Source organism: Ambystoma mexicanum, chromosome 5p (assembly GCF_040938575.1).
Source record: "Ambystoma mexicanum isolate Mex_15411 chromosome 5p, UKY_AmexF1_1, whole genome shotgun sequence".
Classification (NCBI taxonomy): domain Eukaryota; kingdom Metazoa; phylum Chordata; class Amphibia; order Caudata; family Ambystomatidae; genus Ambystoma; species Ambystoma mexicanum.
This window is the reverse complement of record NC_090930.1, coordinates 891,415,115-891,442,621: the sequence shown is the minus strand read 5'-3', so window position 1 is coordinate 891,442,621 and position 27,507 is coordinate 891,415,115. Positions and strand designations below refer to the sequence as shown.

General features: G+C 47.5%; 1 protein-coding gene across 1 annotated transcript in view; it reads right to left on the bottom strand.

Annotated features, from left to right (window-relative positions):
- The window catches only part of PKD1L1 (polycystin 1 like 1, transient receptor potential channel interacting), a 2,330,280-nt gene that overhangs the window by 225,527 nt on the left and 2,077,246 nt on the right, over window positions 1-27,507 (bottom strand). Inside the window, exon 51 of the mRNA XM_069613333.1 lies at window positions 13,806-14,036. Coding sequence (XP_069469434.1) covers window positions 13,806-14,036 — 231 coding nt within the window. The remainder of the gene's footprint in view (window positions 1-13,805; window positions 14,037-27,507) is intronic.

Genomic DNA, 27,507 nt, shown 5'->3' with positions numbered 1-27,507 from the left:
ACGTCATTGAATCTGCAGGCAGGACAGGGGATCAGCTGGCAGTCCTGTCATTAGACGCGAACAAGGCATTCGATATGCTGGACTGGGGATACATGGAAGAAACCTTAAAACAACTAGGTATTGGCCCGAGGTTCCGGAAATGGACCCTGGCCAACTATCAGCACCCAACCACGGCACCGAGGATAAACTGTCACAAATCGCCCAAAATCCAGATTTCTAGAGGCACACGACAGGACTGTCCTCTATCTCTGCTCATTTATACATTGTCCATGGAGCCGTTTGCCTGTAGAGTCTGCCAAATAAACAGGCTGGCTGTGAGAGGGGAAGCCTACAAAATAGCCCTGTACGCAGACAACGTCCTACTGACCCTCACCAATCCCAAATCTTCCTTGGATGCCCTGTGGAGCAAACTGGCCAGCTTCGGAGCGGTATCAGGGTTCTCGGTCAATCTTGAAAAATCCACGGTCATGGGGATCAACATGTCAGAAGCCTTGATAGGGACACTAGCTGCCAACCACCCCATCCATTGGGTCAGCTCACACTTTAACTACCTGGGGGTGCAGATTCCAAGCAGAATAGAGAAGGTGTACGAATTAAACTTCCCCCCACTATTCAAGGAGCTGCGATTAGGCCTGTTAAGATGGCAGAAGCAAGAAGTGTAATGGCTTGGAAGAATAACAGCAGTAAAAATTAACTTGGTGCCAAGGTTGCTTTACCACTGCCAGGCCCTCCCAATCTCCATCTCCAGGAAGGACCTGCAAAAGCTCCAAACAAACATCATGAAATTCATCTGGGGGGGGGGAGAAGCCACGAATAGCCAGAAGGGTGATACTGCGAAGCAGGGGAGCGGTGGGCCTGGGGGCCCCAGAGGTGGCCAGGTACTGCCTGGGGAACCAGCTCTCACCGGCCTTCGCCTGGAAGCTACCCACCGGCAGACCTCGCTGGATGAAGCTGGAGGAGGACTTGTGCCGAAGCCCCCTAGAAGCACTCCCGCACATCATCAGACCCACCGACACCCCGAAAGAGGGGCCGTTAACCGTGACCAAGAACACCGTAAAAAATTGGAGAAGGGCAGCCAGGCAATGGAACTGCAGGCGCACAATAGCCCCCTGTCCCCGGTCTGGGATAACCCGGACTTCACCCCCGGAAGTGGGCCCAATCACTTCAACTGCTGGAAGACGGGAGGGCTGAAATATGTGGGGGACTTCTATGCAGAGGGATCCCCGCTAACATTCGTAGAATGTAAGGAAAAAGTTGGGGTGTCGGAAACGGAAAGATTTTGCTACTCGCAGATTCGACAATGGCTCTCACACGAGCCAATGAAATCACAAGGCAGCATAGATCTAACGGCTCTGGAACTAACGCTCACAACGCTTCCCCCCCTAGCCTTGTATGGACTATTGGACAGAGGAGACACCAACAAAAAGGAGGCTTATATGGAAAAGTGGGAAAGGGACATCGGCAGAGCAATTGAGACGGAAGAATGGGGACATATCTGATCCAGAGTACAAAAAAGCTTGAAATGCGTTACTAACAAGGAAGGGGTGATCAAAACTTGCTACAGGTGGTACTTAGCCCCGGAGACCCTGAACAAGAGCAATCCAGCGATCTCCCCGATGTGTTGGAGAAGCTGTGCAGAGACAGGCACACTATTCCACCTACTATGGACATTCCCGCGCTCCACAAAATACTGGAAGGAGATTCTGGACCTCATTAAGCAGATCACAGGCTTGACGATCCCGTGGGACCCAGGAATAGTCCTACTGGGCAGTACGGGTGACGGCCAACTCCCGCTAACCGGAAATCTGGCAAAACTATGCACCCAACTACTCACAGCAGCAAAAATAGCGATAGCTAGACTATGGAAGCATCCTGAGGGTCCTGCAGTGAGCCTGTGGTGGGCCAAATGCTGGGACATCGCAGTGGCGGAAAAAATAACCGCCACCCGCCTGGGAAATAGAAACAAGTTCTTAGACACCTCGGCCCCCTTTTTAGATTACGCGGAGCAGTTCCCCGGAATGGCGAGAAAACCTTTGCCTCTCCACTGGCTGTCTAAATATGACTAGCAAATGTCAAGCCTCGGCAGGAGACCCTCATCGAACGTACCTGCTGAGCCCCGGGGACACAGAATCAGAAGCAGGGGTGTGCAACGCCCACCCCTCAATGCGATCCCACCTCAGACAATGATTAGCCAATCGACTGCGTGACATGCTCAGTAACCTGACCCTGCTAAAAGGGGATGGGGACCCCACTCAATCTGCGGCAGGAGGCCGACCACAGGAATCCCAGAGCCAGTCCTGCACCAGAAATGGGGTTTGGAGGTTTGGTTGGCCAGTCTCTGTCCCACCTACCTGCGCCTGGCTTAAAAGTTGAGCACCACTTCTTCTCGCTCCATACTTGTCATGGACAATGCTTCCCAGATGTACACTATCTAGACATACAGACGATCATCAAAGGACCCAAATGTTGACAATCAAGCAAATTGTCAGCGACCCTGAAGAATGTGAGAGACAATGCTTAAACTACACGACAAACTTCAAGTGAGAGGTTATCCTGAGCAAGACTTGGCAACAGCTTTATCTAAAACCAACACACAAGACTGTGACCAACTTCTACAGAATAAGCCACAATGAAAGAGCCCAGACTTGGTGTTCGGGACAAAATACTCAATTCAAAACAGACTAATCAAAGAAAGCATCCTGAATCGATGGAGCATACTAACCAGTGACAAGAGAATTAAAGATTTATTTCCACTTCCACCTGTAATTGCGTATCAGAAAAGCAACAACCTTCGTAATATGTTAGTGGACACATGAGACAAATCATTGCACAAGAAACCAGATAAAAATCCTGCCACTTGCCCATGCTTGAGTTGTGGCAACTGTAATAATGTCATCACTGGTACCACAGTGTCACATCCCAGAACAGGAGAGAAAATACAATTGAAATATCATGCCACATGCCTTCCCGAAAATGTTATATACGCAATCAAATGCCACTGCGGGAAATAATATGTTGGGGAAACGTCAAGAAAATTGAGGTTACAGATCAATGAACACAAATCATGTATCAGAAATAATAAACAAACATCATAGGTGGCTAGCCATTTCAAAGAGAATGGACACTCAATAACACAATTACGTTTTCTTGTATTAGACGTTGTACAGACTAGAGGCTACAGCACCAACATCAAGAAACTAAGAGCACAGAGAGGCTTTCTGGATCGAGAGACTAGATGCTCTCTCACCAGGTGGAATCAATGAAGAGTTTGATTTGAGTTGCTTTCTATAAACGCTTTACATCTTCAAAAGATGTCAACTGAGAACTGGATCAAAAACTAGACATACGTCTTTTGTATTTGTACCCTGGAGAGTTTTTGTTTTGCTCCTTCACTTATTGACTACTAATCAATGCCTTTGAGTACGGAGAGTTATATCAAGAATGGCTAGTAATATTTTTTCAAAAAAGCAATTTATCACTATGGTTTGAGAATGGACTATGCTAGGTTTCTCTTGTTTATGTTCTTTTTCTTATCAATTGTTTATCTATGTTTATTGAACAATGAAAAGTGTAATAATGAATTGTAACATTTGCAGACCCAATTTCCAGCTTAATTGTGTTCATTTTGATATTGATGGTCTACCAGTGTTTAATACTGAGCAGTTAATCAATAAATAGTAATATCCGCAGCCCCATTAGTACCATTAGCTGAGTATAAGAACTTATCCTTATTGTTTGGTTATCAGCGTTTAGTGAACATCGAACTAAGAAATAAGGTATTTTAACAGTCACAGCCCCATTTTCAAGCCTAATGAGTGGAGTTCATTTGCTTATAGACTGTCCATCAGTGTTCAATTTTGAACAGTAAAATTATGAATTGCAATATCTGCAGCGCGATTAGTAGAATCAGTGTTAGTATTAGGACAAATATTGGAGGAGTATCCAGTCAACAGGCCTCCTCTACAACAATATAGTGATCAGTTTCTGACATATCTGGCAACACCTACATATTCATCAGATGCGAATCACTCGCATCAGCATTACATGATTCCATTAGGTAAACTGTAGCATCACTTATCCATCAAAAGGACAACTAACATACGAATACTTCAGGTTTATATCGTGACATATAGTAGTTGGCAATCTTAACCACAATTGCAAATTTACCTACTTATACATCCTTAATACCGCACATCAGACACCATTTTCGTGATCCCACAAGCAATCCTTTCGATCTTTTACTTAGTTGCCCACTTAGATTATCCATATACTTGAGGTACCACATGACCCCATTTGGCCCTAGTTATATGGGTATTCACTTGTTCATAGTCAGCATTCCTTTGAATTATAGTCAGTGTAATGATTAACACAGGCCATTATAAGATGGCCGCCTTCTTAACGCTACGTCGTCCACGTTACATTACTGACGGTTCCTATGACAACCGCCCTAACAATATATGCAATCCAGCAGTACGCACGTCCATGCAGCATCTGACTTGCATGGACATTGCACTATCAGGGTAAGACTTTACAGGATAATCATCTTTTCCATCCATCTTTATCAATAATTCAAGTGAGATCCTCATTGCGGATCAACGTTTCCCATACAGCATTCCAATCGAGGCGAACCGCGTCCTTACCCAGAACGTTGCGCCATCTATGTGATTCCTTTCAACGCGTATAAAATAGGTAAGGCATGCATATCTATGAAGTACTCTGGTACCAACTACTCTTTTTACGCAATATGCGCTCTTTGATAATTATAGAATGTATCCATCACTCTTCCCAGATCCCCACATTCAGTAACCAGCAGCAGGTCAGTTATTTATAATTACTGACATATAATGTATGTTTGGCATACTGGTTCTAACAACTGACTGACGTGTGTTTTTGCGTTTAGTTTTCCACTTTTGTTCCCTCCACAACACCACGTACATATCATTGGTGCAAATATGTCAATATAATGATAGAATAATTTTGATGCCAACACTTTCAAATGTTGAACAACCCTGGAATCTGACTATTACTCTAATGCATCTAATGGAAATATGTGGGATATATTTTTTACGCTGACTTCTTGTAATGATGTTTGACTTTAATCCTGATGGACATGATTGCATAGTACTTATGCGAATGTCAATTCATCATACTTGGCATTTTTCCACCATGTTTGGCACAATTCATTCAATTTACTGTTAATATATGGTTTATTTATGTAAAACAACAAATCTGGCATGTGGATAATAACAACAATTGTACGACAGTAACTCTGGCCCTGATGAAAGACGAGTATGTCCGAAATGCATAGGCTTTAATTCCGAAGCATCTGCAATAATTGGTTACTTACTATAAAATACTTGTTCAAAGAATAAATCAAGACTTTAATGTATAAGCAATACCATTTGGACTGTTTATTGAATGTAAGATTGGAAAGATACACCACAATCAAGTGGTTTTTGGGAGTGCAGCCCACACCGCTGGCTTCACGGGCAAGGTCTTGTTTTTGTCCACATTTGCAGTGCTGTTTCACGGAGGCACCTACCCAGTGGGTTTGCACCCCATGCAGATAAACCAAACCATTATAATTTGAAGAATTACAAACCAGAAATTTAGGTTGTCTCCTCAGTACTATTGATACCATGACTTCCTTACACCGGTTATAGGCCTTTTGCTGATTGTAACCCAGCCACTCGAAAATGGAAGCCAGCAGTTGACCCGGGAACCAGCTGAAGGAGGGTTTAGCAGAGGATAAAAGGGAGTAAAACTAGTAGGGCAGTGTGGGTTGCTCAAGAGAGGACCACCACGACCAAAGTGTACGAAAGATGGCGCAGCGAAGCATGGAAGAGAATTCCAGATAGCATGTACAAGGTAAGTTATTGGTTACTGAGAGCAAATGGTACTTGAGAGTGCGTGTAAGGCAAGCAAGACTAAGGGAGTGTATAGGCTGTGTGACAGAGATGCTGAGATGGGGGACAGTGAAAGGAAGGTGACTGAGGAAGACGGTGTGGGTGGAGTGTAGGGGAGGAGAGTGAGCGAGAGGAGTGGATAGAAGTAGTGAATAATAAGAGGAGAGAGTAGTGGAGATCAGAGGGAAGATGGTATAGTAGAGGGAGGAGAGTGCATTAGAGGGAGGGGACATTAGTAGAGGATAGAGAGTGTAGTGGGAGGAGAAAGTAGTGGGGGAAGAGATCTGAGGGTGGATGCCAGGAGTAAAGAAAAAGAGGGGGCATTAAGGGACAGAAGAGGGCGTGTGAGTGATAGAAGAGCGATGGTGGGAGAGACAGTGAGAGGGATGGGAGTAGCTGGAAGGGAAAAAAGACAGAGAAGCTCAGGATGAGGAATAGAAGGGTGTGAGAGAAAAGGGCAAGTGGAGCATGGATAATTGTGAGGCCCGTAAACTAGTCTTAAAGCTCATTGTTGTTTCTGTGGGACTAACAGAGGAATTGCTGGAGTGATTCAGCTAGACAAGGTGTTTGCCTTAAGGCCATCACAACCAGAAAGTGAACTTGTAGACAGTAAGGGTTATCAATCTCTAGGTGAACGTTGGTGTTTAGGGACGCCGGGTCTAGGGAGAGAAAAGCCCTGGGGAGACTAGAGAGGGGGACAGCACATAGTGAGCCCCTTTGCAGAAACCTTCAAAAAACCTTGAACCTTCAACGACAATTTGTGTGTTCCAGAGGCCATCTGTGACAGGTATAATAAGTAGCCTCTGCCATTTGGAACATATGGCCTTTAGGGATAAAAGGTCCTGTAGTAGTTCTGCAGAGCTCTAATGGACCGCTTGTTAACAGAGCTCTTGATTATACCATGAAGCAGATCTTTTGGTTCTAGCATGGGCCAAAATGTTCCAGACCAAAAGTATCTGCCAACTCATTTGAGATTTGGCCAAAGGTTTTTAACTGCGAGGAGACATTCGCAGGGATGGGAGTCTGAAAAGGGGAAGGGGTGGCTGTATGGCCTGTCCAGTCAAGTGTGACGGGGTCTGCGCAGCTTGGAGGGGTGAACAAGTTTATGATGACGTCCTGGGTATTACCCATACTGTGTTTGGGAGCTTGTGACAGAATGCCATCTTGTGAGGACAGGATAGCCTGTGCTTTGTTTTTTAGTACATTAAAGTATGTGGGTAATTCTGTATCTGGAATGGTGGTCTTCTAATCAGAACCCCCTTTTCATAACGGCCCCATACCAAAATTATAATTCACACATGCGCCTTTGATGAGACAGCCTCCTTGCGCCCTCAGTAGAGTCTCCTTACAACTACAGCTCCAGCTCTGTAGTGGCATAGAGCAGGTTAAAGGGTCACATGGGCATCCCTGCCAGCTATTGGGTTATAAAGTTTCTGCAGGCGGAGATGACTGTTTAATTTTCTGCACCTTGGTTTCCAAACTTATAACCGTATGCCTTAGTGTGTTGGCACATACATCTTTTAATAAAAGCAATGCCTGGATGTGGCATGGTGACAACTAACAACTCACAATTGATAAAGCCACAGCTATTTCATTTGACACTGTCATGCATGCTGGACGCTACGCTCGTAGAACAGCTAGACCGTTCTACTCCAAATGGAGGCTATTCGATACGTTACCGGGAAAACGACGTTTACACTTTTCACGTCGCTAACTTCACGTGACTTTTGCTTCGTCACGTGAACTACGGTATCACGTATTTAAGCAGCGTAGAAACTTCACTCGCTGCTTCTGATCGTCTCTATTGGCGTCGTGTAGCTGAACCTCTGATCTACATGCTGGTATATTCCTACAGCTACTTTTGGGCCTTCGATAGCGTGTGTTCCGCCACACGCTGATTCCTGGAGCTATCCCTTCGCGTGCTATTCCACACGCGCTCTTCGTCTGCAAGTGCGGCCGGCCCAGGCTGCGTGAATCCTGCCCGCGTGTAAAATCCACACGCGCTCTTTGTCTTCATACGCGGCTGGCCAAGGCTGCGTAAAACCTGCCCGCGTGTAACATCCACACGCGCTCTTCGTCTTCAAGTGCGGCCGGCCCAGGCTGCGTGAATCCTGCCCGCGTGTAAAGTCCACACGCGCTCTTTGTCTTCATACGCGGCTGGCCAAGGCTGCGTAAAACCTGCCCGCGTGTAACATCCACACGCGCTCTTCGTCTTCAAGTGCGGCCGGCCCAGGCTGCGTGAATCCTGCCCGCGTGTAAAATCCACACGCGCTCTTTGTCTTCATACGCGGCTGGCCAAGGCTGCGTAAAACCTGCCCGCGTGTAACATCCACACGCGCTCTTCGTCTTCAAGTGCGGCCGGCCCAGGCTGCGTGAATCCTGCCCGCGTGTAAAGTCCACACGCGCTCTTTGTCTTCATACGCGGCTGGCCAAGGCTGCGTAAAACCTGCCCGCGTGTAACATCCACACGCGCTCTTCGTCTTCAAGTGCGGCCGGCCCAGGCTGCGTGAATCCTGCCCGCGTGTAAAGTCCACACGCGCTCTTTGTCTTCATACGCGGCTGGCCAAGGCTGCGTAAATCCTGCCCGCGTGTAACATCCACACGCGCTCTTCGTCTTCAAGTGCGGCTGGCCCAGGCTGCGTGAATCCTGCCCGCGTGTAAAATCCACACGCGCTCTTCGTCTTCAAGTGCGGCTGGCCAAGGCTGCGCGAACCCTGCCCGCGTGTAAATCCACACGCGCACGTTGTCTTCACACGCGGCTGGCCCAGGCTGCGCGATTCCTGCCCGCGTGTAAATCCACACGCTCACGTTGTCTTCAAACACTATTTTCTTCTAACTCCTGCATCTGTGGAATTAACAGAAGGATTGATCCCTAAGTGGGAAGGAAGCCTTTCAAGGATTATTGGAAGTGACTTTGAACTGAACTTTGGACGCTATCCTGTGGTGAATACAACCCGTATCTAGCGTGAGCCTCGTTCCGTCCGGGATAAGTCTCCCTTACTAATTTTCCCTTCCCTGTCGTTTTGTTCTTCATTTCAAATCCATCAAGAGACTTCTGGATTGTTCTACCCAGAGATACAGGTCAGTGTGATCATTCCTGTCATTATCTAACTCATCATACTCAGGTTGGAGCAGTTATTCATGATACTTTAATTTGTCCTAGGCTGGATTACTATACCTTACCCACGCCCTTTCCAGTGATCCATCGCTCTGCCTGTTTTATCAGCCAGAGGGTTGTATCATTTGGAAGGTCTTTGTTGACTTCACGACTATCAAGTCGGGTGAACAGGGATCCGGAAGACCCTACCTCCTGTATCCTTTTGAATATTGTATCCTTTTCGGTTGATACTTTGGTGCATTCTGACAGACACTGGTGTTAGCTGTGGGAGAAGGGCCTGGTTATTCTGGGACGTGTAGTAGTGATGCATTTTGGTGCCCGGTCTGACTGTCTCTGCTATAGCCATGTGTAATAATGGATACAATGCTGCCTCTTTGATCTACCAGAGAAAGGCCAACACCTTTCAGCAAGGGTACAGACACCTCCACCAGATGGTGTGCTGGGATCCGGTGCTTCAAAGGCTGCACTGACAAAGCCACCCACACAAAAGTTTCTTTGAAGTCAGCCGACATGATAGTAGCGAGAAAAGAGAGGTGGGATGAGAGAAGTTTTCCACCATCTTGGTTTTTGTAAGGTGTGGTTAACCAGAAGAAGGAGCCTGACAACTCAGTGACATGTTCAAAAAAAGTTTTATTTAAATTAAAAGAAAACTCCCAACTTGCCCTATCGATATGAGGGAAGTTCCCTACCTAACAAAAGTAAATCCAAGGGTCCAAACAAAAATTCTTCTGTCCGAACCCAAAGTACCTAGCAGGCCCTACAACTTTAGAAAAAGACCTAGCTAAAAAGAAAAGGGAGGCTTGTATTATAGCCTCGGTATGGACTTCTGCTTGGGACACTTGTATTTGACTTGTTCTCAGTCTCACAGTTCTTGCAGATTGTCTTCACTGCTTTAGTATCAAATCCTTTTGGAAAATTAATAAATAACGTCGATCGAGGTTTCCATCCACCTTTGATAGGGAAACCGTTTCAGATTTTTAAAATGCTCCAATCCCTCCAGGATGCTTTGAAGGAACTAGTTACTTACCTGTAACTTATTCTCTCCAGCATGGATTCACATTCTCATGAATATTCCCAGTCGTCAGGCAGGGACTCATTGGTAAAAAACAACAAAGCAGTTTCGCTATTGCCTGAAAACTGCATTTCTACTCTATAACACTGACGGCCTTGACGGTGGAAGCTGCAGTGCAAATGATGTGCTTCCCCAATGCATAAAGCTTCTTCCCTTCCTGATCCGGAGGCACAGTGGACGAAGATGATGGGTTTGTCGAGCACGTCCTGGCCCATCAGTGGCAGACACCACAGAGTCTGGAGAAGGCTTCGATCTCAAGCACCTGGGTGCCGAGTCCGGTACTTCTTCTCCAGCCTGTCTTCATCATGGTCAAACCTTCCTCCTAAACATTGTCCAGCAGAGGGTTTAACATGATGGGTCTTTGTGAGGACTTCCGGCGTTGATAAAGGAATCCCTCCTTCTCCTCCAGGACTAAATTGAAGAGAGCAGAGGCCCTCAACATCATGCCATGAAAGGAGCCCATCTCGTCCAGGAGTGAAGCACTGGCGAGTTCATCCACGGCAAGCAGTTCCCCATCAGCTGGCACATAGTCGTCATACTCATCCGTATGCATTGCTGTAATGTCCGTGTCTGTGTCTCAAAGGCCTCTGGGGCGGTGCTGGTTGCAACATACCTGGCTGGCGTTTCGACCCTGAGAAGCTAGGCTGCCACTTTGGACTGTTAGGACTTGGTAGGCACCTTGGAGGGCTCCTCGCCGAAGGTCTAGGAGGGCTATTGACCGGGATTTGTATTTGTATTTATTATTTTTACTGGGGCAGCTGGCAGCATCTGCTGTATTTCCAACACCAAGGTGTGGAGGGTTGTTAGAATGTCCAGTGACAGGTCCCTTGGCATTGGCTGAGGTGCGACCAGGGCAACTAGCAACAGTTCTGGACTAAAACGTCTTGGTAGTTCAAACAGTTGATTTTGCTCCCCTCTAAGAGATCCCTCCCGAGGCATGGGGCGAGGCCACCTTCATGGAGTCATGACACCAAGAAGTCCCAAGACCCCTGTGGGTAGCATTGGGACAATCTGGTCAGAAAGACTGGCTGCCTGGCGCTGGAACAGGCTCCTGCCTGCAACTCAAGCAGACTGCCCCATTCAAGATGCCCCCCCGGGCTGGGTCAGTCAACTGAATCCAACATGGCCCCTAAAGGGCCATTGTACAAACATCCCTGATGGTCTTGTGGTGCTGGGTGGGCCCAGGGCTATATAAACCCCGCCCTGAGCCACATCCAGCGCTTAGCGTTTTCTCCGGCTGAGGTTACAGCGTAACGCTCGCCTGCTTGGATCCAGTTCCTCCCCGACGTGTCAAGACTTCAAAGGCTCCGGCTCCCCTCTGCGCTCCAGGAATCCTGTGACCCAGCGATTCACGACGGATCAAGACTGCACTACGGGTCAAGGCTTCCGGATCAGCTGCTTCCTGGAAACCATCTCGGCTCTCTGGGTCTGCTGCCAGCATCAAAGGAATAGCTTCGTTCACCGCGCATCTTCTTCCAGATACTCTGCGGCTCCTGAAAATGCAAAGAACACAGAGGGGGTAAGCGATGAATTTAGAGTGAACTATTAACTCTACCCATACCCCTCCCACTTCCCTTACCAGTGGTTGCCAGCCTCAAACCGCATAACACCTCTGCATCCACTCCGGACTCTGTGGAGCAAAGGACAAGGGTTAGACATTAATACTACAGTGCAGCCACGCTTAACCCAGTGAAGAGCTAAAGGAGAGACTCTTTGACACACAGCAAGATTGAACTTGCTCTATAAACAAACCGCAATATAACTACCTTGCCTATCCATCTAGGCACTCCCAATGCGAGCAAGTGTGCCACAGCAGGTCTGGGCCACAACCACCCCAGTGAGGGAACTGGGAAGATAGCTCAACCGCCGCAAGACCAGTGAAGTAACTGGAGACTATACCTCAAGATATGCCTGGAAGAATTCCATAGACTTGGCCAAGTAAAGGCAATCTGAACATCATTATCCAGGCCACTCCCGCCTCCCTGACCACTGCGTGCTTGAACCTGCAGTGAGCAGGGTGGAGAGAGTGTTTTGGGCTACAGCAAAGAGTAGAAGGCTGTCGACAGACCGGACCAGAACCGACGACAGTCCGGACCAGGCACTCCTGCAGGGCCCCAGTGGTAAGCGTTACACATGGTCTGAATAGTAGTCTTCGGGCAAGTGGTTGTCGTCAGAGCTGCATATATGTGTGGGGATCTTCTCGGAGACCCCTTTCAAGCCTGGGACACCTTCTCCGCCATCGGGAGAACATCCTTAGTAGGAAGCAGCTCCCTCAACCTCCTTGCATCCTTTGGGAATGAGGGAACCATGGGTACCTGTTCTCACACAGGCGCATCCTCCATAGTTGTGGGCAGGGCAGCCACTGCCGCAGGTGGTCGTGGAGCCAGAGCCACTTGTGCGGTTGCTCTTGCCTTCACTGTAGATAAAAAGATAGTAATGGGCTTAAACGCAGCCGTAGTAATGATAATCATCGATGAATTTGTCAATGGGGCCTTCGAAGTGGTCGTGGTAGTCGACGAGGCCATAGTCATCGATGGGGCAGCCATCGGTGAAGTAGATGTCTTAGAGGACGAAGCAGTCACCGATGAAGATGAGGTCTTGGATGATGAAGCAGTTGTCGACGGGGACCTGAATCTCTGCTTCGTACACTTGTCTTTGGAAGAGGATCTATGCTTCGAAGGGGTCAGGGACTTCCTTGTGGCAAGGTATCCCCCCCCACTGGCAGGCTCACCATGTATGGAAATGGAGACTAGGAATGGGTCTTTCCCGAACAGGGTCCCACGCCCTCTGCAACCCTCGCAAGATCTGTAGCGTGGTGTGAGGCCTTCTTTTGGATCCTCTGGAAAGAGGCATCCTCAAAGGACCTTTACCACATTCCAGGGGGAGCATGCTTATGGTACCGGCCGATCCTGCACGAGGCATGACTCTGCCTGGAGACAAAGTCAGAGGTCTTCCCGAAGTTGAGGTGCAAAGTTAACCTGCGGTAACGGTCCTTCTTCATCTTTGTCGGAAATCCATGGCAAATCTCTCATCCCTACTCATCTTGGTCCAGATGCAGGCAATATAGGCACTTGAGGTCCCTATCCTCGATGTAGATGTTCTCTAGTCCACACTTGGTGCAGAGCTTGAAGAGACTCCTCTTCTCCTCCGACATCGTCGAGGTGCAAACTAGGCCCAAACCTGGGCCCTCCAAAAAGATCTGTGATGAAAGTGGATCTTCGCCGACAAAGGGTCCCCGCTGCTGGTAGTCGATAGACTGTCGACGATGGAAAAAAGTCAGACAAAAAATACTAAACATTATCCAAAAAAACTTGAAATAGCAAAATACTCGAAGAGCAAGATGAGAGGACTGCCAACACTGAAACGTGCGGTAAAAATCTGAAGATGGCCACCAGGGGGTGGAGCTTAGGGAAACAACTGTCATTGGAGGGGGGGCAGTATGATACAAAGGACTGTGATTGCTAACAGAGTAGAAATGCAGTTTTTCTTTTTTACTGAAGAGTCCTTGCCTGACGACGGGTAATATTCATGAGTTTGTGAGTACATGCTAGAACACAGTACATACAAACACAACACCAAGGCTCTCACAAAGAATATGCAAACCAACATACATCATAATAGCATTGAGTAAACACAGGGAGAGAAACTAGTGAAATGCAGCATTTGGTAAGGCAATTACAGCAAAATATGACAGTATACAATTACATACCGTTCCAGTCCAGAGAACTGTCATTATAATGAAAAAGATTCCATAATAACAAGCTACAGAGACTTGGTTGAACTTGTCAAAAGAGGACATATTTTTGATCTCCCGGACTCCCAAAAAATACAAAAGCACGGCCTTGCATGATCTTGCAATGCTGCTAAATGTGTACGACTTAGACGTGAAAAGAACATATCCCATGGAAGAATATGCTGCCACGAAGACCATGCCAGCAACCTAGGAAAAACAAACCAAAATAATGAATTAACATATGATCATTAGAGAAATGCAAGTGCAGGTGTCATAACAAGGATCATGCATTCAATACTACAAAAATAGAGATACACGTGCACTTAGATGCACTATAGCTCAAATTCGAAATGCTTGGAGAATGTCAGCATTCACAATCTACCTTTCATTATGCAATATCTCCTCAAACAAGTGTTCCCAGGGAGCAGGTTCCCAACCCCCTATCTCCACCCAACATCCAGCATGCTTAATGCAAACAGAAGTCACCAAGGACAGCTCACTTACCACGCAACAGCTTGTGGAATCTTTCTTTGAAGGCCAGGCTGGGAGCTAAGCTCTAGGGGAATGGTAGCAGTAAAGTGAACAGGCTCATGCTGGGACACTCTACTAATCGGGTGCAATACTTGTATATTACCGGTTTCTCCTGAACAGGAGACTAGCCTTGTGCAGCTGCAGACCAGACTCCTTGGGAACTCAAGCATATGAACCAATGCATTACTCTCACTTCTATCCACCAACAACATGCTTCTAATCCAGTGCCTCTATACATACCTAAATGGCAACCTCAGTAGACGTGGAACCCCTAAACTCGTAGGTAATCTTGTAAAAAAACAAAACGGTTGCCAGTACATAATAACCTTCATTCAGACCGGTCTAAAATGTGACATGAGCCACTTACTGATTAGTAAATTGAATAAAGAAGAAAAAACACTTTTTATATCTCCTATCATGGTCTACAAAGCAATAAAACAACGATATGCACAAAATAAGATAACACCTTCGTTTGCACAGAACGAAAGGCTGGAGGAACCCCTATGGGAATTCAAGGAAATAACAGAACAGGATAGCCTACAGTGAGCAGCTTTGTAAACCGTGATTAGAACGGGACAGTACACGCCTCTGGTGTAGGAATGAGGTCTATAATTGCTGCACTGAACATACCAAAAATCTTCAGTTTTGTCTTAACGGTCAGCCTAATCACATTTCCCTAGACATTGGATGGAGGAGGCTTGGGACCTATGGGCTGCTGAGAGCCACCCCACAACACCACAAAGCGTATGCAGCTGGGGCCTGCACACAATATTGCTGCAGAGGTTGCCCTTCCTGAGAAGCGAAGCTCGGGGTGTGCTTTTTCCTTCACTGTGAGCGCCTCAACAGCTTTTCAAACCGCTACAAATTGCAAAATAAAATATTGGTGAGCGCTTTATTTTTTAGGAAATTGCTCTTTTTCTGAGATATAGCTTTAATGCTATCCACTATGGTTGAAGATGGCCGCCATGAAAAATTGCACCTCATTCCGACCTCGAGTCAGCCTGATGCTGCTTGAATGGCTGATGTCTGCCTTATCCAGCCAATAGGAAGCTGGCACCCCAAAGGCCCTGTCTGAGCCTGGTTGGGCTCGGTTGGGCCCCCATCCCTTTGTCGCTGCTCCCTTTGCACGTTTTGATCCTGGATGAACCTGGACCACAGCAATGCAGGCCCCCCATTTCTGTGCAAATGCGAGTGATGGCTGAACTGTTTGATTGCCTCTTCCAGCTATCTCCTTGGACTGTACCTGTGCCAATCCTATTCTGCATTCTCCCTTGACCTCTTTTTATCACTGCACTCTGTTGTACAATTGGTAAATTCATCTCACATTGTGTACCTCCTTTTCCTCTCGCATCCCTGTGTGCACCACATTTTGTTTTTGCCCGAGATCTTGCATTCTTGTTGTGCACTGCATTGTACTCCCATTTAAAAAAGTTTAATCTTGGTGGGTGTGCTTTTACATCTTGCATTCTTGTTGTTCACTGTATTGTATTCCCATTTTAAAAAGTCGAATCTTGGTGGGTGTGCTTTTACATCTTGCTTTCTTGTTGTGCATTGCATTGCTCTCCTTGCACTCCTTAAAAATCGATTCCTGCACCCCACCTATTGCTCTGCATTTGTATGTGTGCCCTCCTAACTACAAGGCCGCCTGTGAGAAAGGGCCAGGACTGTGCAATGCAGCTCCTTGCTTTATTATTTTTCCTTCTCTCGTCTATCCTCTGCCACTGAGATGGCACTCACCATCTCTCCAATCTTTTCTAACTGCTACACTATCACCTATCCTCCCTCTCTCATGAAATCTGGACGAAAAAAGCACAAAAAAGATCATGGGTGCAAATCCTGGCCTTTCCATCACAGACACCTATGTCAGTGCATCCTCCAGAGAAATCTTCACTGATATTCTATTCTCTGTCCCCTCTCCAGACCTATGGACTTCCCATCTCATCTATACTCTTTCCCCTTTCACATCATCTCCAATTAATGGTGGCACCAAGTGGGAAGTCCTCTTGACAGGCTTCTTCTCATCGTGCTACATCATCAATGTCTACCACACTAGCACTATTCTGGTTCAGGATCCTTAGGCCAACCTCCTTCTCTTTGACCGGATCCTGCCATCCCTCATTAACGTTCTCCCTTCTCCTGAATCTCCCCTACTTACACCTCTGCCCCCCCCTCTGACTGAAGTACCACACCCCTGTACTCCACCTCAGAAAACATTTAAAGGCAGAGACCGTCTCCACCTGGTGATTCTTATTGCCCACTCGGCCAACAAACACTCTGCTGACATCTGCCTCCTTCTTGAAGACACTGACCTTGACATTCTTGACCAAACTGACACATGGTTCATGCCAGCTCAGTCACCGCTTTAGACTCCCTCCTACCTAATGGCTTTAAGATCATTTCCAAGCCACAACCTCACTGTGCTGGCACAGGGGTTGCCTTAATCTTCACTCAGCTCTACTCTTCCTTTGAGAGCCTTGTATGCAAATTGGTTATCTCTCCCTCCTCCACACTGACCATTGCTACCATTTACCGACCTCCTGGCACTACCTCCCTGTTTCTCTCTGCCTGGGATGATTTCTTTTACACCTTACTCTCAACCTCCACTAAACTGCTCTTCCTGAATGACTTTAACATTCAATTGGACTCCCCTGGCACAGCATCCACTCTTTTTATTGACCTCTGCACCTATCTATCCCTCTCCATTCTCCCTTCTGGTCCAGCCCACTCTGCTGGACACACTCTGGATGCCCTCATCCACTCCAACCTCCCTCTCTCTCTCATCTCCCCTGTTCACCCCTCTCTCTTGGTCAGACAACTCTCTTCTCGCCTCCCACCTGGGTCCCTACAATCCTGTGACCACCCCCCCAAAGCCCTGCCAAGCTAGTTCACCAACATCCGCCCAATTAAAAGAGTGTGAGCTGCTGCCTTCACTTCCACCTTTATCCTCCTTTGCCCCACAACTCAGACTCTACCACCGACACTGTTCTCAGCAACTTCCACCTGTCCATAACCAACACACTTGAGATTCTTGCCTCAGTCATGAGGATCTGCTTGAAACCCACCTCTAAGCGCAACACCCTATACAACTCCGAACTTGCAGCCCTGAAACGAAAGTGCAGAGCTGCGGAATGGAAGTGGCAAACCTCAGGCTCACCCTCTGACAAACTGCCCTGCCGCTTGCTCCAAAGGCAATATAGACTCTCTATCCGTGCCAAGGAAAAGGCCCACATTCAGTCACAGGTATCTGGTGCATCCAACAACACAGCAAAACTTTTCAAAATCTGCAGGGAACTAGCCACCCCTTCCGCAGTATCCTCCTCCCCTTTTTCCTTCTCAGGCCCTCTGCAATGCACTTGCCACTCACTTCACCACCAAAACTCAGGACATCCTGAACAGCCTAGTTACTCACTCTCCCAACCCATCTCTCACCCCCTTGCCTCCCTTGGCCACTCTCCCTCCTCCTTCCTCCTTTTCCTCCTTCGCCCTTGTCTCACCTGAAGAAGTCACCAGAGTTGTCCGCTCCATGAAGGTCTCTTCCAAACAGGTTTCCTCTTGCTCATCCAGAACCATCAAGGACAACATTGGCTCTCTTGGCCCGGCATGCGCTGATCTCTGAACCACTCCTTTGCTTCTGGTTCTTTCCCCTCATCCCTCAAGCACTCCTCTGTGCATCTACCTCCTTAAAAAACCATCAGCAGACCCTACCTGTCCAGACAACTTCCGCCCTATCGCCCTCACCCCCTTCCGGGATAAACTGCTTGAGAAGTTGGCCCTGAGCCAACTCAACCCTCACATTGAATTTGTTGGTGGTCTCCACGACCATCAATCTGGATTCTGAGCATCCAGAGGCAAGGAAACTGCTCTTCTGAACACCTGTGAAGAATTACTTGCATCCCTGGATTCCAACTCCCCAGCTGTCCTCATCCTTCTTGACCTCTCCTCTGCATTTGACACGGTCAACCACTCCATCCTCGTACAAAGGCTCCACAATACCCTTGGTAGCCCGGAGCGAGCACTAGACTGGCTGCTGTCCTTCCTAACTGACCGCTCCTCCCAAATCATTCTAGGTACCTTCTCCTCTCCTACTTCGTTCTCCACCTGTGGTATCCCCCAGGACTTTATCCTCTCGCCTTGGCTCTTCAACATTTACCTTATTCAGCCGGCACGCCTCATCTCCTCCTCCTCCTCCTCCCCCCCCCAATTTCCAGTGCAATGCTGATGACACACAACTCTTCTTCATACTTACTGCTGACCCTCTTGCATCTTCCATCATCCCTGGCTGCCTCTCTGCCATCCAGGCCTGGTGCACTTCCAATGATCTCTGCCTCAATGCCAACACAATGGAGATCCTTCCTATTGGCACCCCTGTTCCCGACTTCTTCCCTTCACTCTGGCCTTCCTCCATGAGCTCTCCCCCTGCTCCCTCTTCTGAAGCCAGAAACCTTGGAGTCATTTTCGCCTCCTCTCTCCTTCCTCCCTCACACTCAGTACATTGCCAAAAAGTCCCACTTTCAGCTCTTCCTTCTCAAAGTAATTCTACCTTTTCTCACCTTCCCCCCAGAAGTTCAATGCTACCCGAGACCTGGTTCTCTCTAGGCTTGGCTGTTGCAATCGCCTCCTCCTAAATCTACCTTCTTCCACTCTGCGACCCCACCAGCTAATCCAGAATAGGGCAGCAAGACGTATCCTTGTCCTCAAGCCCAGGGACTGCATCTCTCATGCCCTAAAAAGTTTTCACTGGCTCTCGGTTTCTTCACGGATCAAATTCAAATTCCTCTATCATCCACAAGGCTGTCTGGGGCCGGGGACCACTCTATCTTCAACTCTCACTTACTAAATAGTTCCCCTCTAGACCTCTGCACTCCTTTGGCACCAGCTCTGTGTGTAAAGCGTTTTGCTAAACAGAGGACAGTTGGTCGATCGCTTTCTTTAGCTGGTTCCCTTCTTTGGAACAACATCCCCCTCCCTCTTTGTCTTGAGCAGGACTTTCTCAAATTCCAGCAGCTCCTCAAGACTTTTCTCTTTACCTCCTCCTTCCCCCCCTCTCTCTCCTCCGCTAATGTCACACTTGCATGTTTGGTTTTCAGGGCCATGATCATCCTTGGGCCCGGACCTCCCACACCAAATCGCCCCAGCTTGTCGATCCTCAGCACTTGCCTTGGCTCTCCCTCCACTATGGAGGCTCACACCTACCTTCCATTGCACTTCATCTGTTGCTCACCCATGAGCACCCCAGCACCTATCCTATCCCATTTCCCCACCCTTCTTCATTTGCTCGTTCTGAACACACACAAGGCATAGTAGGCTCGTCCCCCCCCTCCACACTGTATTTCATTTTTTAATGTCTTTTTATTTTTTTTTTGTAATGTATTTTAATTGTTTTGCATCCCTTTGTCCCCTCCCTGTTGCCCTGTGGGCACTTTGAAACAGTATTTACTTCATGCATAAGCACCTAATAAGCGAACAATAAATAAATAAAATAAATAACCCAGTGGCATTCCTTCCCTGTGGCTAATGGGTGGGGTAAAAACACTATCCCAGCCTATTTAGACTCTTCCCTGTGAAACACGGCCAATGGCTCTAGCGCTAAAATGAACAGCATTGGTGACAGTGGACAGCCTTACTTAGTGCCCTTATAAACCTCCCAGATCTCGAGAACGGTCTACCTGTAGTCTCGTCATGGGTTGCGAATAAATCTGTTTTCCCATCTCAGGTAGGCTCCCTCGACTCCAAAGCGCTCTACGGTCGCCAGTAGCCAGTCTCAACGAACAGAGTCGAAGGCCTTCACGTGTCCAGCGAGGCTATCGCACAGTCTTCATTCCTCTGGTTTGTGCTATGACATGGTATAGCCTCTGCAGGTTCCACGAGGTATTACGCCCAGGGACATACCATTTTTGTCAACATGGATCAGACCCTCTACTACTTTGAAACTATTACTTTATTATGCCCAGTTCTGTTTGAAAAGAAGGTTTTGAAGTTCAAGTAAAGGGGTACACTTCAGTCTGTGGGCCTGCACTGTTGTGGAACTAAATGGTTAAACAAAATCTGAGTGAGCATGTCGATTTTCGAGCTTACACATTATATATAACATGTCAACGAGATTCTGGCATTTACTTCAGCATACCTTGGGGACTCTTCCCAGGTTTGATGATTAATATACAATCACTCAAAATCCGCTTCCCTTCTTTCTGGATTCCTTGCTCGAAGGCCTCTGGTGGTCTTCTCATCCTCATCTCTGTGAAGACTGATTTGGTCCAGGCTCTAGTGATGTACTTACACACTAGACCGCAAAAGGGCAGAGCAGGAGCTGAACAGGACCTGACAAAGCCACAGAGTATCTACCAGGAGGTTATTAATCTGAGTTGACTAATTGGCTCTATTCTACTTCTTTAACACCTACCAGTCTTGAGGTCCTGACTTTTTTTTCATAAATCTGTACCCTGTCTTTCCAAGGTTGCAATGGTCTCATTACCAAGGGAACTTCACCTGAACCTCATGTCCTCACCCTTGTACCCTCTTCCTGCTGCTGCTCCTTGATGCTCCAGCATGAGCTTGTACAACCTCCCTTCAAATGATCACCCCTGCCTGTTGTCTGGTTCACCCTCTCCTGGCTCCAAATTACTCTGCACCTTCCACCACCTCCCTGGAGTACCTAAACTCCTCCTTGGGGTTCTCTCCCTTTTTCTTCTAAATACCTCTCTGGCTTTCACTCCCTCCCTCTCTCTAAACTCTGTCAGGATATCTCCTTCACCCTCCTCTTTATTTCTCCCTCCAAACTCATCAGATTGCCTCAAATCAAAAAAAGAAATGCATATTTGAATAAAGAATGAGGGGTGGGAATTTCCCTTGCTGGTGGACTTTCAAACATGAACCTAAATGATATTGTCCCACCCATATGTCGTCACACCACCCATATCCCCAAGTTCTTTTTCCTAGCAGACATTATAGGTTTCCCTAATCACTTTTGCTTTGCCACAGCTTGTTCTTTCCATAAACCTTTACAAGCCTGTGCTCACTGATGGACCAAAAAGTGTTGTTCGCTGGAAACTGTTGCCAAGTCACTGGCGTCCATGTAATCTAGTAAACTGCTCAAAACAGGTACAGGCAATGGTACTGCTTATTCTTGACCAGAAATCATCATGGGGTTGGAGGTCCAATACCCCTCAGAACTGATCGGCTGACCGGAAGATGGCAACTGAAATCATAGGCCGATGTTATCAAAGAAAAGGGCTACTCTTTTGTTGAATGGGGTCATTGTTTTGGCGGTAGGCAGGATAAATGTGACGTAAGACCTAAAAATGCTTGCCTCGACGCTTCCCGGGTCTGGTTAGTGACATTTCATAAAGTTAAGGAGTCTAGAAGGCGGGTCAGGTTAATAAGGTGGATTCCTGTTAGATGCAGGAAGCCGTTTACTGGTATCCAGTGATTTTAACGAAAAACATTTCAGAGAATGATTTTATAACGAAACAACTATAACAAAAAAATATCGAATTTTATATAGGGGAGTAGGGTAAGGGGTTTAAATGGGTGGGGAGGCTGGTGGTATTAAAAGCATAGGGAAACGGGGGTTTAGAGGGAGGACCCCCCTTCAAATAAAAAAATGTAATCACATAGAACCCCGTTTACCTTGACTTGCAATCCAATGAATTGATGCCTCCTTTTGCCATCACTTGGAATTGGTGCGGGAACTTGGTTTCTCTGACACCTCCAACCTTCTCTCTCTCTCAAACCTTTTTCTTTATAACTCCTCTAACCTCAAACTTTCTCCCTTCCTATGCCTCCTTAAGTCTCCTTCCGTCCCAATACTGACTTATCTTCTCCTCGTGGAATTCTCCTTCATCCTCCACTGTAGGTATCCGTCCATCCTCCTTTAGCTTACTGATGGCCCTCTCAGCAACTCTCCTCTTCCCTCTTTCAAAGTAATGTTCAAACCAACTCTCCTAGCTGCTCCTCCTTTCAAACACCTTGGGCCTCATTACGAGTATGGAGGCATGGCTGCCTCCATACGGGGTTCCTTCAATGAGGAACGACCGGGTCATTGCGACATTGGAGGACCCGTTAATTCCTCCTTGAAGGAACCCATCCCCATTCCCATTTGAGCCCCCATAGGGCTCAATGGGAATAGGGAGGGAACTAATAACGGTGCCATTAATAACAGCCCGTTATTAGCTCCCTGTTCCCCTAGCGGGGGGTTTTACCAGGCATCCTTACCGGGTCCCGCAAAGGGAACCTCGTAATAGGCGCTCCTGTAATAAAGGGTGCCGGTCGCGTACCGACCCCCTTCATTACGGGAGCACCTAGGTTATAATGAGGCCCCTTGTCTCTTCCAACTCTGCAACTTCTCTCCTCTAATACTCTGGTCACATATCCTCCTTCCTCCACCTCTTCCTCTGCTTCTTTTAATCTATAGCCACTCAAACACATTTACAACTCCTCACGCTCCTAAATCCACTCCAGGAAAAGCTCTGGAGTTGATTGGGCTCTGGCAACACTCCCAATGTCATACTATGTAGGACTGTTTGTACCTTCCGGCAATAATGAGTGTGTTGTACAGATCTTTGTACCAGGGATGGGGACCTGACTCAGAGGTGTATAATCCATTGATGCTGTGCTACATGGCAACATGGACCAAGCCTTCCTTAGGGACATACATTTTTTCTGACATTAAGTCCTCTACAGGGTGGACCACCCATGGGCAATTCTTTGCAGACAGAGATCAGGCCAGAACTTATCCAAACTCCACCAGGCAAACCGCTCTGAAGGTCATCCACATTAGCAAAGATTTTTAGTCTATTGCTAGATTTTGACAGCAACTCAAGACGACCCTAACTCACAAGGCTACCGGACCAGCATCTTTTTCTTAATCTATGAGAACTATTAGGTCTGGGGCAGGCGGGGTGATCTGGGTGAACAGTCACATACCTCCTATATGCCCAGTGTCTCATGGGGAGTGGTAGCATCCATTCAAACCTCATGTATATGATCCTCAAGCACATGCAGGGGTTGTCCTCTTTGACCAGAATGTGGACAGCATTGTCTATGACATGGATGATTTCAGTTCCGAGGATTTATCGTGGTTGGAATGTGGATCGGTAGACATGTAGGAGATTACGCAGAGCGATCGCCTCGGGCAAGTTAACGCTGACTGTCTTTTCCAATAAATATGCCAAGGAAAAGGAGATGCGTGATGGGAACAATAGTTGGCCAGGTCATGCGGGTAGAGTGTGGGTTTCTTCAGCAATGGGCAGATCTGGGCGAGCCAGAGAGAAAGGTAAGCGTTTGTGACGTAGTTAGACCCTGTCTTTGAGTAATGCTTTCTCTTGCCTTAATCCGAACTCAGGGTCAGCAAGGGAATGGGCCTAGGGAACCAGCGAATCCCTTGATTTTTTAATAGGACATACACATAAGAGGAAAAAAGTAAAGGAGACCAGACAGGGAAAGCTATGTAAACAGAGTCAGTGTCCTTCTGCTTAACTTATACATAACTCGGTGGTTAGCAAAGGTAGGGATAGCTAGGGGATCTGCAAATCAATTTCTATCTCAATGGGACATCCCTTTCTTGCATCTGGGAACAAGAGCAAATACCCTCTAAAACACAGTAAAACCCCAGGAGAAACACAATCCTGCAATCCCCTTCACTCAGCAGGGATCCAAGAAATCCAACTACCCAAAGTATCACTACCACTTATCCAGAAACTGTCCAAAAAGGGACAGAAAAGAGCACATGGTCCAAATACAAATGGCCACCAAGCCTTTTTAAGGACTTCCTACAAGAGCCTGGCACTACAAAGCCTATAGGCAATGAGAATGATTGCTGCCACTAAACATCTTACTCCCCCCTGCCAATTACAGCATTGGTATGATGCCCGGGCCCTTTAAAAGGATCATATTGAAGGGACACAGAAGTGAAAGTGGTTGTTGAAGGAGCAGAAGAGGTAGAACAAATTGGAAAGGTGAAAGGTAAGAGCTGAGAGGCTTGAGGGAACTAAGAGGACCTAGAGAGAGCTGAGGGAGCCCAGAGGCTGTATTCAGAGCGGAGATCCAGTACCACAGTGTGAATCGCTGAAGCATCAACCAAGAGAACATCACAGACAGATTACACAGACCCAGTATTTCAGAACTGGTATCAACGCTGAAAAATTCATGTGTGTTTATCAACGCCAATAAGAGTAATATATGCCATCAGCTTTTGCTACCCAAAAGGTTTGAGTCCTTAAGACCTTTCATCGGATGTATACGAAATGACCTTTTCACAATTGACCTTTTCACAATTGATCGCGGGAGAATTGACCGAATTTAAAAGGTCAATTAAGACATATGTGTGAGGGGGAACCCCCCCAATTCCGCACCCAATTCCCTTATATTATTTATTATACCAAACCCACCCCACACATATATAAAAAAACTAAAATAAAGGTAAAGGTCAATTGTGCATAAGGTCAATTAGGACAAAAGGTCACTTGTAAAAGGTCAATTTGGGTAATGCCCTTTCATCATGTCATTTGGAGAGAATGCCATTTTGTCTATCTTCTACACCATCATCTAAGACCACATGATGCATGATGTGATTAACACAGCTTACTTCCAACGTTACATTTTGAGGTCTGGGTAGAAGAAGCGAGCTACAACACCAACTTGAAAACAGGATTACTGCAATGAACAGAAATGTGTGTACGCAAAAAGGAATTAACATGTTCATCAAACACCATGGAGAATTAGTGGTACACAAAAAGCCCCATCTCTGGACATGAAAGAAAATGCTGAGTACTATGCGAAGATTGTTTCCAAATGTCAGAAACAAAGAAATCGCTGTGAAGATCATAAAACAATTGAGATTTTCAATGGGAGCATGAACAGGAAGCTGTGTGTAGAAATGTGCATTTCTTTTTTTTTCAACAAGACTTTTTATTGGCATTTATGAATAACAAAAGCTTTACCATTCTTTATGACATGCTGTTGAGGCATAACATAACAAAAATCAACATAACCTCAATTGAGGTGAACGAGAACAAAGGGGGCTGAGGGGTTGGCGGGGGGAGTACTCTGGGGTGGTCCGGGGAAGGGGTCACAGCAGTCTCGGGTTAATGTTACAGGACACTTAGTCTCTCAGTCCATTTTCGTCAGCCAGCAGAGAGATCGTGGCTGCCTGGCTACTCCGGGAAAACTCTGCACGAAGTATAAGAATGGGGTCCAGATGCTGTAAAACTTGTTTCTGTTGTCTAGGCGGATGGCAGTGATTTTCATCAGCTGCGGCTATATCCCAACACTTTACACACCACACGGGGATCGCTGGGCCCTCCGGAAGTTTCCACAGCCTGGCAATTGAGATCTTGACTGCAGTAAGTAGGTGCGTGCAGAGGTCCGCCAGATGGCCAGTCATCGGGAATTGACCCTTTCCCATGTCTCCCAGTAGGACAAATCCCGGGTCCCACGGGATCGTTAGGCCTGTGATAAGTCGGATCTGTTCCAAGACCTCCCTCCAGAACATTTCCACTTTCGGGCACGACCAAATGAGGTGGAACAACGTTCCTGTGTCTGTGCAACCTCTCCAGCAGTGTGGCGGTATGGTGGGGTTGCATTGGTGAACAATTTCCGTACCACCTATAGCAAACTTTGATGGCCCCTCTTTATTCGTTACACATTTGGAAGTCTTGTGGGTTCTCGTCCAAATGCAATTTCAGCTGGCCATATCTAGTTCTCTACCTAGGTCTCTATCCCACCGTTTCATGTAGGGCTCCTTAGATTCGGGGTCTGCCCTGTCCAGTAGCCTATACAGGGTCGAGATCTTCCCCCTGGGCGGGGTTGCAGTTAGTGTGAGTTGCAGCGCTGTAAGTTCTCTGTGCCCATGCGCCCTCATCGAGTCGTGTGACAGCCAATGTCGGAGTTGGGTGTAGCCTCGCCCTCCGGCACCTGGAATTTCCTCTTGTAGTCCTCGAAGGTGAGTAGGGTGTCCCCTTCATAGAAGTAAACCACGTGCTTCAGGCTGCCCGCCTTCCACTTGGAGAAGGCATTTTGCCCTTGTCCTGGGGTGAAGTCCGGGTTCTCCCAGACCGGTGAGAGCGGGCCCGCCGTACTCCTGCAGTTCCACTTCCTGGTCGCCTGCTTCCAGCGGTCCATCGTATTCCTAGTGGTTGTGAGGGGTCCGGCGTTTGGGGGATGCTTAGGCCATGTGATGTGTGGAAGGGATTCCAATCGGTATTGGCTCCAGTCCACTTCCAGCTTCAGCCAACAGGGTTTCTCTGTGCGTAGTTGCCACATGAATGAATCCGAGAGCTTGGCGGCTATGCAGTACCTCTCCACCTCGGGGACTCGCAGGCCTCCAGAACAGGGGCTCCTGAGCAGGACCTTCCTAGTCACTCGGGGCCTCTTGCCCCCCCCCCCCCTATGAATTTTAGTATGCTTGCTTGCAGTTTCTGCTGGCCTTTTTTGGGGATTGCTACTGGGAGGGCCTGGCAGTGGTAGAGCAGTCTGGGAACCAAGTTTATTTTTAGTGCTGTGTTCCTCCCCAGCCAGGATTTCTCTTGATCTTGTCAGCGGGACATGTCCGACTGCAGGTCCTTCAGCCCGGGGCGGGAAGTTTATTTTGTAAGTGCGTTCTGCTAGCTTAGGTAGGCGGATGCCCAGGAAGTTTAGGTGGGATCTGGCCCACAGGATCGGGAGACTAGCCGATAGGGTGTCCAGCGTTGCTTTGGGAATGTTGATGCCCAGTGCCACGGACTTCGTGAGGTTGATTGAGAACCTGGAGGCTGCTTTGAAGCTGTTCAGCTTTTCCCATACCGCTGCCAGGGATGTGCCTGGATGAGAAAGCATCAATAGCACATCATCTGCGTATAGGGCCGCTTTGTAAACGTCATTCTTGAACTTAAGTCCCGGTATTGCGCAGCTCTGTCGTGTCATGGAGACGAACGGCTCCATTGACAGTGCAAAGAGGAGAGGTGACCGGGGGCAGCCCTGGCGAGTGCCTCTGGTGATCTCGATTCTGGGGGACATAGCACTGTTGATTCTAAGTGTTGTGGAGGGATGCTGGTAATTTGCCATTGTCCATTTCAGGAATTTCAGGTCCACCCCGTAGTGTTACAACGTCTCCCTCATGTAGCCCCACTCCAGCATATCGAACACCTTGTGTGCGTCGAGCGAGACCACCACT